The following is a 15,198-nucleotide window of genomic DNA, read 5'->3' on the forward strand; positions in this document are numbered from 1 at the left end:
TCTTACTCGGTCTGTTATCATCGTACCTTATTATTGTCCGCCGTGGCGCCGCTGGTGCACCATTTGTCATATTTCCTGCGTTGCTTTTGTGCTGTAACTTTTGCCAGACGGGAGAACCTCTGATAAAGCACGCCGAAAGTTACCATACTTGAATGAAGGAGAAGAAAATACACAGTGGAACAAGAAAGGGATCAACAGAAAGGCGCTGGAAGTTTTCAGGTCTGTTCCCCAAGTCCTGGCACGCGCACAAACAAATGAACAGGTGCCACTCCGCAGCTTAATTAACGATGAGCAATTTTGTCCTGGAGAGGTGTTTGTTTCATAGTGTCATTCAGCTGGCGTCTTTTCACTACTTTTCTTCTTATTATTATTATTATTATTATTTTCGGTGGACTACTGAGCAAAACACATGTTAGCCTATTAGCGCAGTCGTGTGCTCTGTTCATTGAGGCCTTGATTACTGCAGCAAATATAACTATTGGAATAAAAACAAGACAAGAAAAAACACACTCACACATAACATATGTGTTTTAATATGTACAAGTTAGACTCCTGGAAGGAAACAACTATACCAGTGTCTCCGCAAGTGGGACTGCATAAGAAAAAATTTCATCTCACACACAGAGCAACTAGTGTGGAGCTGCAGAAAGCCAACACTGCTCGGATAACATGACCAACTGTGCACCCAGTCTGAGAAACGTTTTAACTTTGTGAACAAGTTATCTACCTAAAGATAAAATCAAGGTTAGAAAAAAAAAGAAAAAAATGCATCTCAGCTTTGACCAAAAAAAAACAACATTTGCATGTACAGTGCATGCATGCGGTGGTGTGTGTGCACAGTGTGGATGCAGTGAAGAGATAAGGCATGAGAATCACTACCGCATAAAAGACTTAACACATATCTGTGTCATTTTGTTGCTTTGTCTCCTCTTCGGACCGAGTGTCTTGCCTCTATTTAGGAGGGTTTAGGGCCTTTTACTAGTCCTCTATGTCCCGAGGCTCCGTGGCTCCGATTATATAATCTGTCCATGCATGTTGGCAAAAATTAAGCAAAGCAAATCCCCAATTGATCATAACTTTGCTGCATGAGAAATGCTGCTACCCTTAGAATTGCATGCATGTGAAATCCTCTGTTTCAAATGAGAAATATTTGTAAAATTAGATATTTCTAAATTTTGTGTAATTCCCTGACATTTTATCATTCTAATGCTTATTTTAGCCTGTTGTGTAGCCCTTTAAAGTAATATACCAATGTTTAACATGCTGATACTGCATGGATTTGTTCTCTAAATTTAGAGATCCTGCTACCTGGCTGAAATGTTAGACTGCTCGTGGCATTCGATCAAACATCATGGGTTCAGTGACTAAAGCATTTCGTATGGAGATGAGCCCGACAGAATGGGAAGTTTGAAAATAGAAAGGAAATTGACACATTACTTGTCTGTGTCAGATGATGAATTGAAATATGAAATTATAAATGAAAATGTACAATTTGTAAATGATCTCCACCTGTCAATCTTAGGCTGAAAGAAACGCACTTCTGGGATGGTAACCTCCTGCGACCCTGAATTGGATCAAGCCGGTATAGAAAATGGATGGATGGTTATTGACCTTGTCACTGAGTTCAACACTGAAAGTGTCCCCAAATTAAATTTTCAGGAAATGGAGCTCTTTAATCACTATAATGAGCCCTGCATGTTGGCTGAAATTTCTCTAATAGGGCAGCTAAAATGAATGTCATTAAAGCGACATCAAGGCATGTTCAGGCCCAAGCAGACTACATTTCCCCCTATTTAAGACTGGCTGCTGTTGGGAAAACTGTTATGTCCTCATAATTATGGCACCTCAGCCTTTTGCCAACTCATTGTTTCCAGTTACTGTCTCAAAGGACATGAAGAAATTACAAAAAGTACGTGTCAACAACAACAAAGTGCCTGGAGGTATAACACGCTAATATTACCAATAAGTCTGTTCTCTTTTTCCTCTGCTTCGTTGTGGTGTTGCACTGTTGTTGGTGTACAGATGTAAAGATGGGGGTTAGTTTTGTTGTAACCCTTTTGTTAGAATAACAGGAAATACAAAGCGATGAGGAAACTACAGCCTATATCATGAGTCAGTCTGATTTTCATTAAATTGACTGAAGTGTGGAAAGGTGGCTCACGGTAATTGAATTCAGAAACTAGTGTTCACCATGTGTCTGTGTGGTTTTCCAGGGTTTTGCAATGTTTTACCTCACTTTCACCTTCTCTATATGCCAGCGCATGTCGGGAGAAGCTCTGCACTCACATATCTGAGGAGCATAAACAGAAGAAGATAGGTAATCAGTAGCGCCCTCTGGTGGCCATTGTGTGAACAAATAACTGCGTATCAAGGCCATGCATGACTTTTTTTTATACTTTTACTCTTAAAATTCAGTCAGATTTAATGCAGTTCCCACATTTCTGAGCAAAGCAATACTATTAGGAGGCCTGTGATATGTTTTTGTGCTGTGCCACTGGGTAGTTTGCATAGTAAAACCGCTGTTTACAGGCTAAAATTCAACACGCCTTCGTCTCACGGTATCTGACTTTGTGGGCCTGCCTCTACTTAACATTTGTCTATTTTAGTAACAAATATATAAAACCCATCTTTTTAACCTAAAAGTTACCCAATTTTTGCTGTAAGGGAATGATTGAGTGTCCCTTTAATCCTGGAAGGCCATGACCTGACTATGTAAACTGTCATGAGATGACATTTGGTGACAAATGAATATGCTTGCATCAAATGAAATTACGTTAAAGCAGCAGTAGTAGCCACGCTGTCACTGTTGGTTTTCATCTCCACCTTCGATACAAACAAACAGGGATAGTGTTTGTGCAGTGAAGTTCCTGGAATGAAATCATTTGCATTCTTATCAGTATTTACAGTCAGATCTGCCAAGCTTTTTCTTTCTAACGCAGAGCATCAGGTTAAGCAAAGCAGAGCAGCTCATCGGACAAAGTCTGCATTAGGAGCATCAGCCCAGGTGAGACAAAGACGTCTGAGCCTTATAACACCATCTTTATTTTTCAGATTACATTTGTTGATTCTTGTAGAGGCTTTTTGGTGTGCAATTGCTAAATTAATTACTAAATGTTCAAACCCAATCTTCTCCATCAGAGAATGACCAGAACTGAGGTATCCTTGAGTATTTTATTTGGCCTTCTCCTCTTAGGTAAGAAGCCACTGAGAAGCTTACAGTCTTTTATGCAAACAGTACATGTTTACTTCTTCTTTGGTAATGTATATTTTGGTTTGTCTCCACATAATGTAGTCTGTATTCTCTTGTTTTAGCAGACGTTTGCTCTTCCTGTGCCCCTGACGATTGTCTGAGATGTAATCTTACAGCAGGTGAAATAAACAGAAAATGACTCACCCTTTGAGTGCATTTGAAGATGTTATGCATTAGTTGGAGTGCAGCACTTGAACGTTATTTGCCAAGTGAGTTGCATTAGCAAAATGCTCTTAATGCCGTTTTTTTATCTGTCTGTTTTTTTCATAAAGATTGCTGTCAGCTCGACCATACCAACACTCATGGTTAGTCCACTCCTTATTTTTATTTGTTCACCTGAAGATGAGAGCTATGAGTTTTACATAAAGTATAGCAGATGCAGTCATTGACGGTCAGGTGTGACGTGAGAGTAAGGCTGACCCAAATGAGGCACAGGAGACTCAAAACATAGCAGGGTTTTTTTTTCTAGAAATGTCAGCATATATGTGCAGTGGAACACATGTACCCATCTGACACTGTTGAATATTTACTCTTGCCATCAGACATTAAGGGGATCAACAGCTCTAAACGGAATGAACAGGCGGGTAAAGACATCACGCTAGAGTGCGTCCATAACTTTACCGATGTAGACTTGACGTTTACATGGTCCAAGGATCAGGAAAAACTCAAAGACCAGAAAAAAGGCGAGCTCGTTCTGAAAACAGTGCTTTCAGGGGACGCCGGACAATACGTCTGCGCTGTGAACAGTTCGTGCGGCCTTTGGAAGTTTACGTCATATACTGTCACTGTAGAAGGTAAGTGGACATCTCCCTGCTATTCAGACCCTTGATTTTTAGTCTTTAACGAAAGGCTTGTCAATATTGAGTTCTGCTGTTCTGAAATGAAAATGAAAGCAATTTCAACTCTTGATGGAGTTTAAAATATAAATGATAAAATACCTTAACACTTAAATGATCCTTAACAGCATGTGTCTCCACTGTCTCTCTGTGTTTTTGTCCCTTCAACTGCCTGTGTGCTGTCATCCAGACAACACAGTTGTCATCTTGGTGATCTGTGGTGTTGCAGCATTGGTCTTGGTCGTTTCAATGGGAATTGTGATGAAGTGCAAGCTGAAAAGAGACAATGGTAAGAGCTTGGTTTGAGTTGTTTGTGCTTGTTTTCACCTCTTCTTGTTTAATGTTTTTTTTTTTTTTTTTTTGTGAGTTAGATGAGACAGCCCAGACAGTTGTGGCTTTAATTAATGTTGGACTGCTAGAGCGGCCACAAAGGCTGGAGAATGGGTGCGCATCTTGTCAGGCTCTCTGCAGAGATGATAGAATCCACCCACAATTTTTCAAAGACTCCTGACTTCTGCCAGACAAAGGGAGGGGGCAAGAGGTAGAGGCTAAGGGGGGAAGATATTTACTTCTATGGGGTGGCAAGTGGCAACAACCGACAAACTTTTAGATCAACTTTTTCAGAATACTTTTGAAAGGATTTCTATGAAGAAAGGTGTAGCTGCTAATACCTGATTAGCCAACATTAGCAAAAAAAAAAAAAAAAAAAAAAAAAAAAAGAGAGAATTTCCGCTTAGCATCACAGATGAATTTGAATGAAGTTTCTTCCATGTTCCTGGCAGGTTGAATGTCCAATTTGCATGTCTGTATTCTTAGATTTTTCAGTAAACAAATCAAGAGCTGCATAACAAGGTTGCTATTCATGCCAGCTGCACGTCTCACAAAAAGTTGTCACGTTTACCACATTATATCATAACAACAGTCGATAAAAGAATCTGGGAACTGAGGAGACCAATTGCTGGACTTGTGGAGTGGAGGATTCGTGTCTCATTCTTGTCTGATATAGGATTCGAGCTGCTTCTTCTTTGTCATATTTTGAGTTTCATGATGCACCAAATATTTTCAGTTGGGTCTGGTCTGGCCTCTTCAACTCTGAAACCATACTGTTGTGACAGACCCAGTATGCAGTTTAGCATTGTGTAGCCGAAATGTTCAAGGTCTTCCTTTAAAAAGCTGTCACCTGAATGGGAGCACAAGTTGCTCTAAATCCTGCATATACGGTCCGTTTCAAATGAACTTCAGCTCAGAGAATTGTTTCTGAATCAAGTTCACATGTGGCTTCATTTTTTGTATGATAGAGCTTTAACCTGCATTTGTTGATGGCTCTTTGACTTTGGTCCACGTCAGATTTGTTTCCCCACATGTTCACTCTTTGTGCTAAACTAAGCTCTGGGTGACGACTCCATCAACATAGTTTCCATACTATCAATATCATCAGTATCATACTAGAGTGTCATTCGCTAGATATCTTAGAATTGCAGATGTGATTTGATTTAACACAGATTATAAAGCAACTATAACCTTCCTCTTTCTCTTGGCAGCTAAGTACAAAGAGAGGAGGATGCAGAGGGTGCAGGCTGAGCAGACTGGTGGTCCACACCCGCTAAGATAGTGGAATCTGAATGAGAACCAGCAATATAACCAAATATGATAAATACTGACCTTGTTTCATAATTCATAATAGCTGTTGTAGTGTTTGATATAGAAATAAAATCTCTTCAATCTCTATGTTTGAGTCTAAGTGTGTGTCATTATGGCAGTGGACAGGCATGCATCTGAGCCATTTCAACGGTGTAACGCTGCATCAGTCCATTCAGCTGAAAAAAAGGGGCCTGGATATGCTTTAATCCAGACGCAGGATAGAGATTCTCGCACTAATCCTGCTGAATGCTCTGCTCACAGGAGCGCACACCACACAGCGCAGCTTAACACCGGCCGGCCTGTAATGGATATATGGAACAATAATTCCATCCCTCCAAGAGAATTTTGGATCTGAGAGTTCAGAAACGAAAGCAGAAATAGTTCCAAGGTTCAACGCCGTGATATAATCCTTCGACTTTTATGGGCTAAGCCTGTGCAATGCCGTTAGTCTTTACACTGCTCCCAGAGTCTTGCATTAACAGCATTTTTCTTCTCAGCCATATGGCAGAAACCTTCTCATTTAAGTGTGTGAGTGGGTCAGGAAGAAGTTTTTTTTTTTTTTTTATTTCCCCCAACAGCAGGTGGCTGAGGGATAATCCAGGTAAAGCCACTGCAAAGTGGAGATGGAGGGATGGACCAAGGAAGAGGGGGGAGGGAGGATGGAGTGGCCTTTGCATGGATGACAAGGGCTAATTCTGGCCTCCTAATCCTGGTCTCGTCCACCCTCCCCCTCTTCCTGCTTGCTAACCCTACAGTGGCACTAAGGAGCAATTGACGCCCAGGTAGACATGATCACATACACACATAGCCCTTAACCTACGGAAGTTTACTGAGACGGGAGACAGAGAAAAATTCAGCGTTTGCTGGTTCATTTCACGGACAGCTAACCTGTGTGGCCTGGATCGCTAACACACCTGCGTGAGCTTCACTGGAGAATGTAGCTGTAGCCCTCCAGCCAAGACACAGGACACACACCAAGATGGGAGAAGCTCAAAAGGTAGGTGACCTGATCTGGTACAACAGGACTTATAAAGCCAAATGTGAAACTACAAGTATTTGTCATCTACATTCTTACAGGCAGTTGTGACTCACACAATATGACCTATTGAGCATTTTACAGAATTTGTCCACATTCGAGATCTCAGCCAGGATGGATTATCTGAATTCCTTAGTTTGTTTCTGTTCAGTGTAATCATGTCTTATAGTCTTACATTTTTTTTCTTCCCTTTTTTTAATGTACAGTTATTCCACGCCTGTCTCTTTGAATCAAACGTTTAAAGCTCCCTCTTGTAGGCAGTCTTGGTGCACTGTCTGCTGGAGTGCAACCTTGTGGCCTAATCACATTAAACAGCGCACTATTATATGAATGAAGCTCTAATCGACGCCAGCGCTTTTCTAAATGGAGCATCAGATTAATTCTTACAGAGTGAGCGCTACACAGAGGCTCCAGAGTGTTGGATGGAGCAAAATGTGCACACATATGCGTGCTTGGCTGCGTTGTAACAGGAGCTTTGACCTCAAACCAGAAAGAGGTCAGTGGAATTTTAGTTTTCAGGTGGAAGCCATGTTTGTCCTTTCTTTTACCTCAAATACAATTCTGAGGATTATTTCACCTCTGAGGAAAGCAAAGAAGATTTTTGAACAAATAATGAGCTTTTCCAACAAAAGTCCAGACTAGACGATCCCAACATGTGACTTGGTTCGAGTCACCGTTTTTGTTATTTTCCTCATAATTACTGTTAATCGTTCATTCATTTTGTGCTCATAACAACTTAAATGACTGCTTCCTACTACAAATACTGGAAAGTGCCAGGCCAGCTGCAGTCAGTTTGATGATTTGGCAACATGTTTGCCTCGTTATTCCACTGACCCTGATGGCTCTGACTTCTGCTGCAGGGCTTACTCTCTGTCATAGAGAAACTGAAGGGATCCACAGAGCAGGAGGTCAGGATAGTACTTCTGGGGTTGGACAACGCCGGCAAGACCACCCTGCTGAAAAGCCTCGCCTCTGAAGATGTCAACACCATCACACCCACGCAGGTAAGGGGAAGCTGAAAAAATAAAGACGTGTCCACGGTGGCAACCATGCTGCGTGACACGATTCCAGATCATTTTTTTCTGTTACTCTCGCATGAGGAACAGAAGGACTCTACGACGTTGATGAGTGTATTTTAGCTAAATATGCCAGGAACAGCCCAAAATGAATTTGATAACAAACAGGTTAGTATGTTGTGTGCATTTGCAGTAGCGATCCTTTTTTCTATTATCCGGGAATTCTGTCATTTGAATGACACTTTCACTTAAATTTGGTTTAATGATACTGCGAACCCCTGTAAAGCCCAGTTTATTTTCTTTTCCATTTAATTTTCAGACTTTTTTTACTGATTTCATTTTTTTATGTTTAATTATATAATGATTCTTAAACCCTAAATTTCTTAGTTCATTATTCTTTTCTATCTTTATAGGCCAGTATCCTCGGCCTAAGGCAATACTCAATTTAACAACGATATAAATCAGACTATCTATACTATAATACTGTGAGGATGTCAGATCACACCATTAAATGATTCAAGGTCTCAACAGCTTTTCTTGGAAAAGCCTGGCATTATGGCAGGTACTTTTTTTTTTTTTTCTTTTTAATCATCTCGCTCTGATGTAATCATCCAGTCTCTAATATCATTATCTAATGCCCTTGTCTGACTTCCCTAAGAGAATAATTGATGTACTGCCAGTTCCTGGACAAGTGTGACAGCTCAACAGGCAAAGATGTTGTGGTTAGTGCGACGTGGCAATTGTTGCTAGAAGGCTAAATCAGACTTGACACATTAGTCCATACACTTCACTTGATCCCTCTGGTCTTATCCTCAGATTTGCTCCTCAGCTGCCCCTCAGGATAAAGTTGTTATACAACTTTGCTATCCGACACAGAGAGGATGTGTATTGAAAAACGGCTGTGGATTTACACACCGACTACGTCCTCATAATTACCTAAAGCACACGTTGCTCTCTCACAGATATGTAACTAAATTGATTTTGTAGCACATTGCCACTTAATACATGACTAAATTAGGCCTTAGGTGTGTTTTTTTTTTGGGGGGGGGGGGCTTTTTATGCCTTTTATTATATAGGACAGTGAAGAGAGACAGGAAGCAAGGAGCAGAGACAGGGGGAATAACACGCAGCAAAGGGCTGTCTGATGCAGGATTCGATACGGGGCCAGCTGCACGAGGACTATAGCCTCTGTACTTGGGGTGTCTGCTGTACCCATTACGCCACAGACCACCCCAGGCCTTAGGTGTGTTGAGAGAGTTTTAAAATGAAGTGATTTATTCTTATTTTTTTTAACTTTGTGGTTTACTTCAGGGCTTCAACATTAAGAGTGTTGCTTCTCATGGCATGAAACTGAATGTTTGGGACATAGGAGGACAGAGGAAGATCAGGACCTTCTGGAAAAAGTACCTGGAGAACACAGACCTCTTGGTAAGTCACTTCATTTGAGTCATTTTCATATTTGAATTTCTCCTGAATTTGAAGAGTTGATACTTATTGATCAGGATTGCACTTTCTTTAAAAATATGCTTTTGTAAAAACCTATGTTTATGGAATACTTCTGAAGGAATGTGTCAGTTTTGTTCTCTGTTCCTGATTAACATTTTGGCTGCTCTAAAACGATTTCTGACTCCTTCGTGAATTGATATGGCGATGGCAAAAAGTCGAGGCCAATAACTTTTCATCGTTGACTTTTCAGTTTTACCTTCCAGTGAATTTTGGTGTGATATCGTTGTAATGTGTTTTTCCTTTCAGATTTATGTTATTGACAGCGCCGACAAGAAGCGGTTTGAGGAAACGGGACTGGTGAGCTCAGAAAGACATTCTGACTGTAAAACTGCATTAACGCATAGTGGTCAAGTTTGAGATTCTGGGCTATTTTGCTTCTTAAACACGTTGTTTTTTCAGAAAAAGGCAACATCCAAAACACTCTTTTTATTTTACTATATATTTGTTTATTGGACATACAAACATGCAAATCAGCTTTTACAGAAAGGTTCCCTCATATATCACTCACAATCTGATTTATAGATCCCTTTATTTGTTTTATTCTGGGGGCATATAGTTTAGTTTTTTTCTGGCTGTTGGAAAAGAGTTTTTCTAATTTTATGAATTGGTAAAAGCTATCTAAAATCCTGTCTTTGTACAATCTCTTGACTCTAGTGGCTCTAACACAACATCATTATAAACCTGGCTTTATACAGTGTTCAGAATCGTTTCTGGAAATTTACACAAAATCAGAGGATGATGATGATGATTTGATTATACTTAATTTGCATATCGTAATATAACATCTCTGAACACATATTGAACACAATTGTTTTTGATGTTGTTCATCGTCTGGGGAAGTTCTTCTCATCATCAAAGATCCTAAATCACAGATTTTACACCATTTGTGTCCCCTCGTAGTAGAGTTATCCCATTTTGTTGATAACTAACAAAAGGTGTTTGTGCAGGAGCTGTCCGAGCTGATTGATGAGGAGAATTTAAAGGGTGTTCCAGTGCTCATCTTTGCTAATAAGCAGGATCTGGCCACAGCGTCACCGGCCAGCGAGATTGCTGAAGGACTCAACCTGCATACATACCGGGACCGCGAGTGGCAGATTCAGGCCTGCTCAGCTGTGTCCGGGGAGGGAGTTCAGGTCAGACCAAACACTGACTTATTTATATCCACTGCAGCTCAAACTTAATTCGCCACATTAAGGTGCCTGCCTGTCTCTTTTTCTGCTGTACAGCATTGTACTGAAAATCAGCTTGACCAGCTTTTTTTTATGGTTTTTCAGTTGCTTTGTTTGATGCTTTGCTTTCTATTCCCAGAATGTCTACACTCATATATATATATATATATATATATATATATATATATATATATAAACTATTGCTTCTATTTTACCAACAGGATGGCATGAACTGGATTTGCAACAAAATTGTGAACAAAAAGAAGTGAAACATCATCCCAAACAAGAGAACAGACAGAGAACCTAAGAGACATAAGGGTCCCTTCGGATCAACATAAGGGATTAAAAAATGTGTTTCACTTCATTTATTCATTCATTCAAAAGACCTCACCTCTCACATAGATTTGAATAATGTCGTTTTTACCATTTGTGTAATTTCTATGAAAATTTTGCAAATGTAGCCAATGTAAACTGATATTCTAGCCTCAGTTAGAACTAGTCACTCATTCATAATTGTTTTGTCCTGAAAATGTAAGATTGTGTTCCCTTTATCTCAAGCGTCGTTGTCTGGTGAATGTGTGTACTTTCTTAAGCAACTAAGACAAGTGAGTAGCCATGCAATTGTCTTGTCAAGTTACATAGACATCGGTTTTATGTGTTTCGCGTACGTGTATGTGTTTCAAGATTTTTGACAATAAAATGGTTAGTCATTACTGTTTTCTTGTTTTCGGTTCAAATGCCACCATATGTGCAAATCCAGTTCCAAAAAATATTAAGTATAATGAAAATAAAAACTGAATGCAATGATTTGCAAATCTCATAAACTGATATTTCCTTCACAATATTCAGCATTTCATGATCCACCAAATATTTTCAATTGGTGAAACTTCTGGACTGTTGGCAAGCCAGTTCAGCACCTGGGCTCTTCTGCTATGTAGCCACGCTGTTGTAATTGATGTAGTACGTGGTTTATTATTGTCTTGCTGAAATATGCAAGACTTTCTTCCCTGAAAAGCGGCATCGTTTAGATGGGAGTATCTGTTGTTCTAAAACCTGTATGTACCGCTCAGCGGCTCGGTTTCTTTCCAGATGTGCAAGCTGCCAGTTCAAAGTCTCTCAGTCTACCCCGTACCATCAGTGCTGCTGGTTTTTTAAACTAATAACAAACTGGATCGTCCCTCTCCTCTCCAGTTAGGAGTATGTGATTTCCAAAAAGAATTTTGCATTTCTAATCGTCTAACCACAGGAGAGTTTTCAACATTGCGTCATTCCCTTTTAGATTAGCTTTCACCCAGAGGAAAACAGCTGTGTTTCTGTACCATGTCCACATATGTCTTCTACTTTGCATGATAGAGCTTTCACCTGAATTTGTGGAGGACATGGTGAACTGTGTTCACAGACGGGGATTTCTGGAAATGTTCCTGAGCTCATGCAGTGAGTTTTCATCACAGAATCATGCCTTTCTTTCCAGAAATTCTGCTTGAGCGTCCAAAAATGTATTGTGCTCTCTAAGGTGCTCTTTTTACACCCAGTCCTGTGGCTGACCCGTTGCCAATTAACTCAATTAGCTACGACAATTTACTCCACCTGTTCCTTTTTCGTGCTTCATGCTTCTCTGGCCTATTGTTGCCCACTCCCAAGTTTTCTGGGACATGTTGCCGTCATCCATTTGCCATCATCAGTTAATATTTTGCATGAAATAGCAAAAATTTCTCACTTTTAACGTTTGAAATGTTTTCTATGTTCATTGTGAATAAAATATTGGTTTAGAGATTTTCATAGCATTGACTTCTGTTTTTATTTGCGCTGTAGACAGCCTTACAACATTTCTGGATTAGGGGCTGTAAACTGATCTATTTACATGAGCAGCATGGTAAACATAACGGGTCCAATAATGGTCCAAAAATCGCTCCTAGAATTGTGTGTAATAGACAGAAAACACAGGAATACTTCCTCGAGTGACATGAGTAACAATACCAAGCCGATCAGCCTCTGCTCAGCTGTCACCTTGCTTTATTTCCTCTCCACAATGACAAGCACTTACTCACAATTGTACTGTGAGGAAGAGACAAACTGAACAGCAAGACTTACAAATAAGAGAGTTTAGATTTGCATAAGGCATGGCAGAACAAAGTAACAGAGAGAGAGAGAGACCGGCTAATTTTCAGCAGGGACACTTTTGCTCAAACGTTTTATATGTTAATTCTGGGACTATTACATTGCATGTTGCCTGTCTGGCAGCAGCGTGTCTCGTGTTTGTCATTGTTGTTTTTCACTGAGACAATTCGCCACCTGACACATCTCACATCCAGCTGTGGCTGCTGTTTGTGCTTCCAGCAGAAATGCAAACGGTCTACTTTGTGTGAACAACTTGAAGGAAAAATCCTGCTTCAATATCTGTTTTGTGATCTGCAAAAGGTTGTTAGAATCACTGATTTCAGAGCTCTTCCTTGGTCAGCCCATCTCTCCTGGGACGGCAGCCATCAGAGACCCTCCAGGTTTTAAGGCCCACACATCCCTGGAATAATTCTTCTCCTGTTTGTCCTTTATAACTGACTTCCAGGCTCCATGTTGGCTCTGCTCATCTGCATTTTGATGAAACGGATCCCTTATTTCCATTGTCTGGAGCTGTAATTAACCACCTGAAAGCACTCTAAAATCATTTGAGCTGGCAGGCTTTATTCTGTGTTCTTTTCCACATCAAATTATGCAAATCAATTATTTTCCCCATTTGTCTGATATTTTTGGGTTCTTCTGAAAAAGAAAATGCTTTTTGGGCTTTTCGTTAAGTGTTGATAAAATTACTGAATGTTGGAAGAATAATTAAGCCGTTTCTATGGCAACTAAAATTTGGACCAAGTCCCATTTTTGGGCTTCAACTTTGTTTGAGGGAGAACAGCAGGGGGTGCCGCAACCAATTATGCCTTGTGGAGAAGGGGGCTTTATAGTTAGAAAGAGACCAGACGGCGTGCTCAGTGCTGCATTTCTTACCAACAGGTGGCTGTACTGGAGGGTTTGACCAGCCTCATAGCTGCCAAGGAGTCTCTATTTGTTATTTGCAAACAAGTGATTTGGCCCATTCTAAGCTCTATAAAATGTTTCTGGCATAGCAAAACTCAGGTTAGGTACATCACTTAATTCCTGCCAGTATATTCCACTAAATGATAGACTTAATTAATTTGAATCAATCAGCTGAATGGCCCACACTTTAGTTTAGAGGCTCACTTCTGTACATATTTCACACGGATTCCTCTCCCACTGGTTTAAGAAAGAAAATAAATATATTTCCATCTGTAGAGCCTAAAACACAATCTTACGGTGATGATGTCACTCCTGTGCTGGTGGCCCCTCAGCAACTGTTGCCGTGGCAACCCCGCCTGTTATTCGCAGACCTCCAGCCACTTTTCTTCTTCCTTCCAGCTCTCCCTCTATTTCCCCCCATTTCTGTCATTTCCCCAAGCTTTGCTTACCAAAAGAAAGCCTTTGCCTGTTTTTCATGATAGCCTGCACAGCCTGCACACAGACTGGACAGAAATACTGCAACAATACACTGCAGGTAAGGACAAAAGACAAAGAAAATGAATGTCATTGTATGAGATACATCGCATGAAAATATGCTATTTGAATGAGCAACGTCAGAGTGTGTTTGACAGACCTAGTATTGAATAACATCTGATTTTAGTGACTCAAAAGCATTGTTTTATGCTAAAATTCACCATAAATACATTATTTTGCTTTTAAAAACCATTTGAATAGTGTCTTAACATTAGGCATTAATAATGTATCATTGTGAACAAAAAATGAAAAAATGTTTTTCTTCCTCAGGAGACAACTAAATCATCTTGACGCACTGAGGAAACACACCCATCCATCATGCCAGATGTCACCCACCTGGCCTCTGTGAAGACTCTGTTGCCCACCATTGTCGAAGCCACCCCAATACCTCTCAACCTCGGGCTCACAACCACACTTCTCCCACAGGAGAAGCAGTACATGGAATTAAACACCATCCTGACTGTCCTCATTTTTTGCATTGTGTGCCTCCTGCTCCTGCTGGCTTTCTTGTCGGCCATTTGTTTCCATTGCTCCATCGGTTCATCGTTTAAAGACCCACAAACAGCCAACAGATGCAGCCAAGATGCAGAGGACGCTACCTATAAGTGCAGCTCATCTGAAAGCCAGTCAGTAGGGAATGTTGTTTGACAAATTAGACCGGGAAAAGTGATGTATGGTTATGGTTTAACTCCCATGTGATTTGATATTGATTTCTGACTGGACTGAAGGAGAACAAGGCAATCACAAAAGCCACAGTTACAACGCATTTTAAACTGAAATAAAATGGCAGAAAAGATTGTCTTGTAAATTTTGTTTTCTTTTTACAGCATCTATCAAAGTTTAGGTAATATGCAGAAAAAAACATGCATCTGAATCCAAGGAGAATGATGGTAAAAGAAAATGTTTAAAGTGTATGGAAAAATAAATATGTGAGTGAATGACTATCAAGAAAAACAACAGCAAATAGATCCACACTGCACTCAGCAGCCATCTCCATTTATTTTCACTGAGCTGACAAATGATTTCAACGTGCCGTCGGCTGTGTTTTTGACTGATGCAGAACAATAAGTTGATACATTCAAGATGAAGGATAGAGAGGGGAGCGACAGAGAGGAGTCAGAGTGAAGAAGATGTCACATCAACATCGTGCAGCAGAACAAACAGTGCAGGAGTTTAAGGAGCTCGTGTC

At 40.3% G+C, this 15,198-nt stretch overlaps 1 protein-coding gene across 1 annotated transcript; it reads left to right on the plus strand.

Moving 5' to 3' along the window:
• The first annotated feature begins 6,345 nt into the window (after positions 1–6,345).
• On the plus strand, positions 6,346–11,209 carry arl3l1 (ADP ribosylation factor like GTPase 3, like 1). The gene is made up of 6 exons (XM_075480628.1): positions 6,346–6,724; positions 7,624–7,767; positions 9,091–9,207; positions 9,532–9,582; positions 10,233–10,418; positions 10,676–11,209. Exons 1-6 carry the CDS (start codon positions 6,707–6,709, stop codon positions 10,721–10,723), a joined length of 564 nt encoding a protein of 187 aa, XP_075336743.1. The 5' UTR covers positions 6,346–6,706; the 3' UTR covers positions 10,724–11,209.
• The last annotated feature ends 3,989 nt before the right edge of the window (positions 11,210–15,198 follow it).

Source organism: Odontesthes bonariensis, chromosome 13 (assembly GCF_027942865.1).
Source record: "Odontesthes bonariensis isolate fOdoBon6 chromosome 13, fOdoBon6.hap1, whole genome shotgun sequence".
Taxonomy (NCBI): Eukaryota; Metazoa; Chordata; class Actinopteri; order Atheriniformes; family Atherinopsidae; genus Odontesthes; species Odontesthes bonariensis.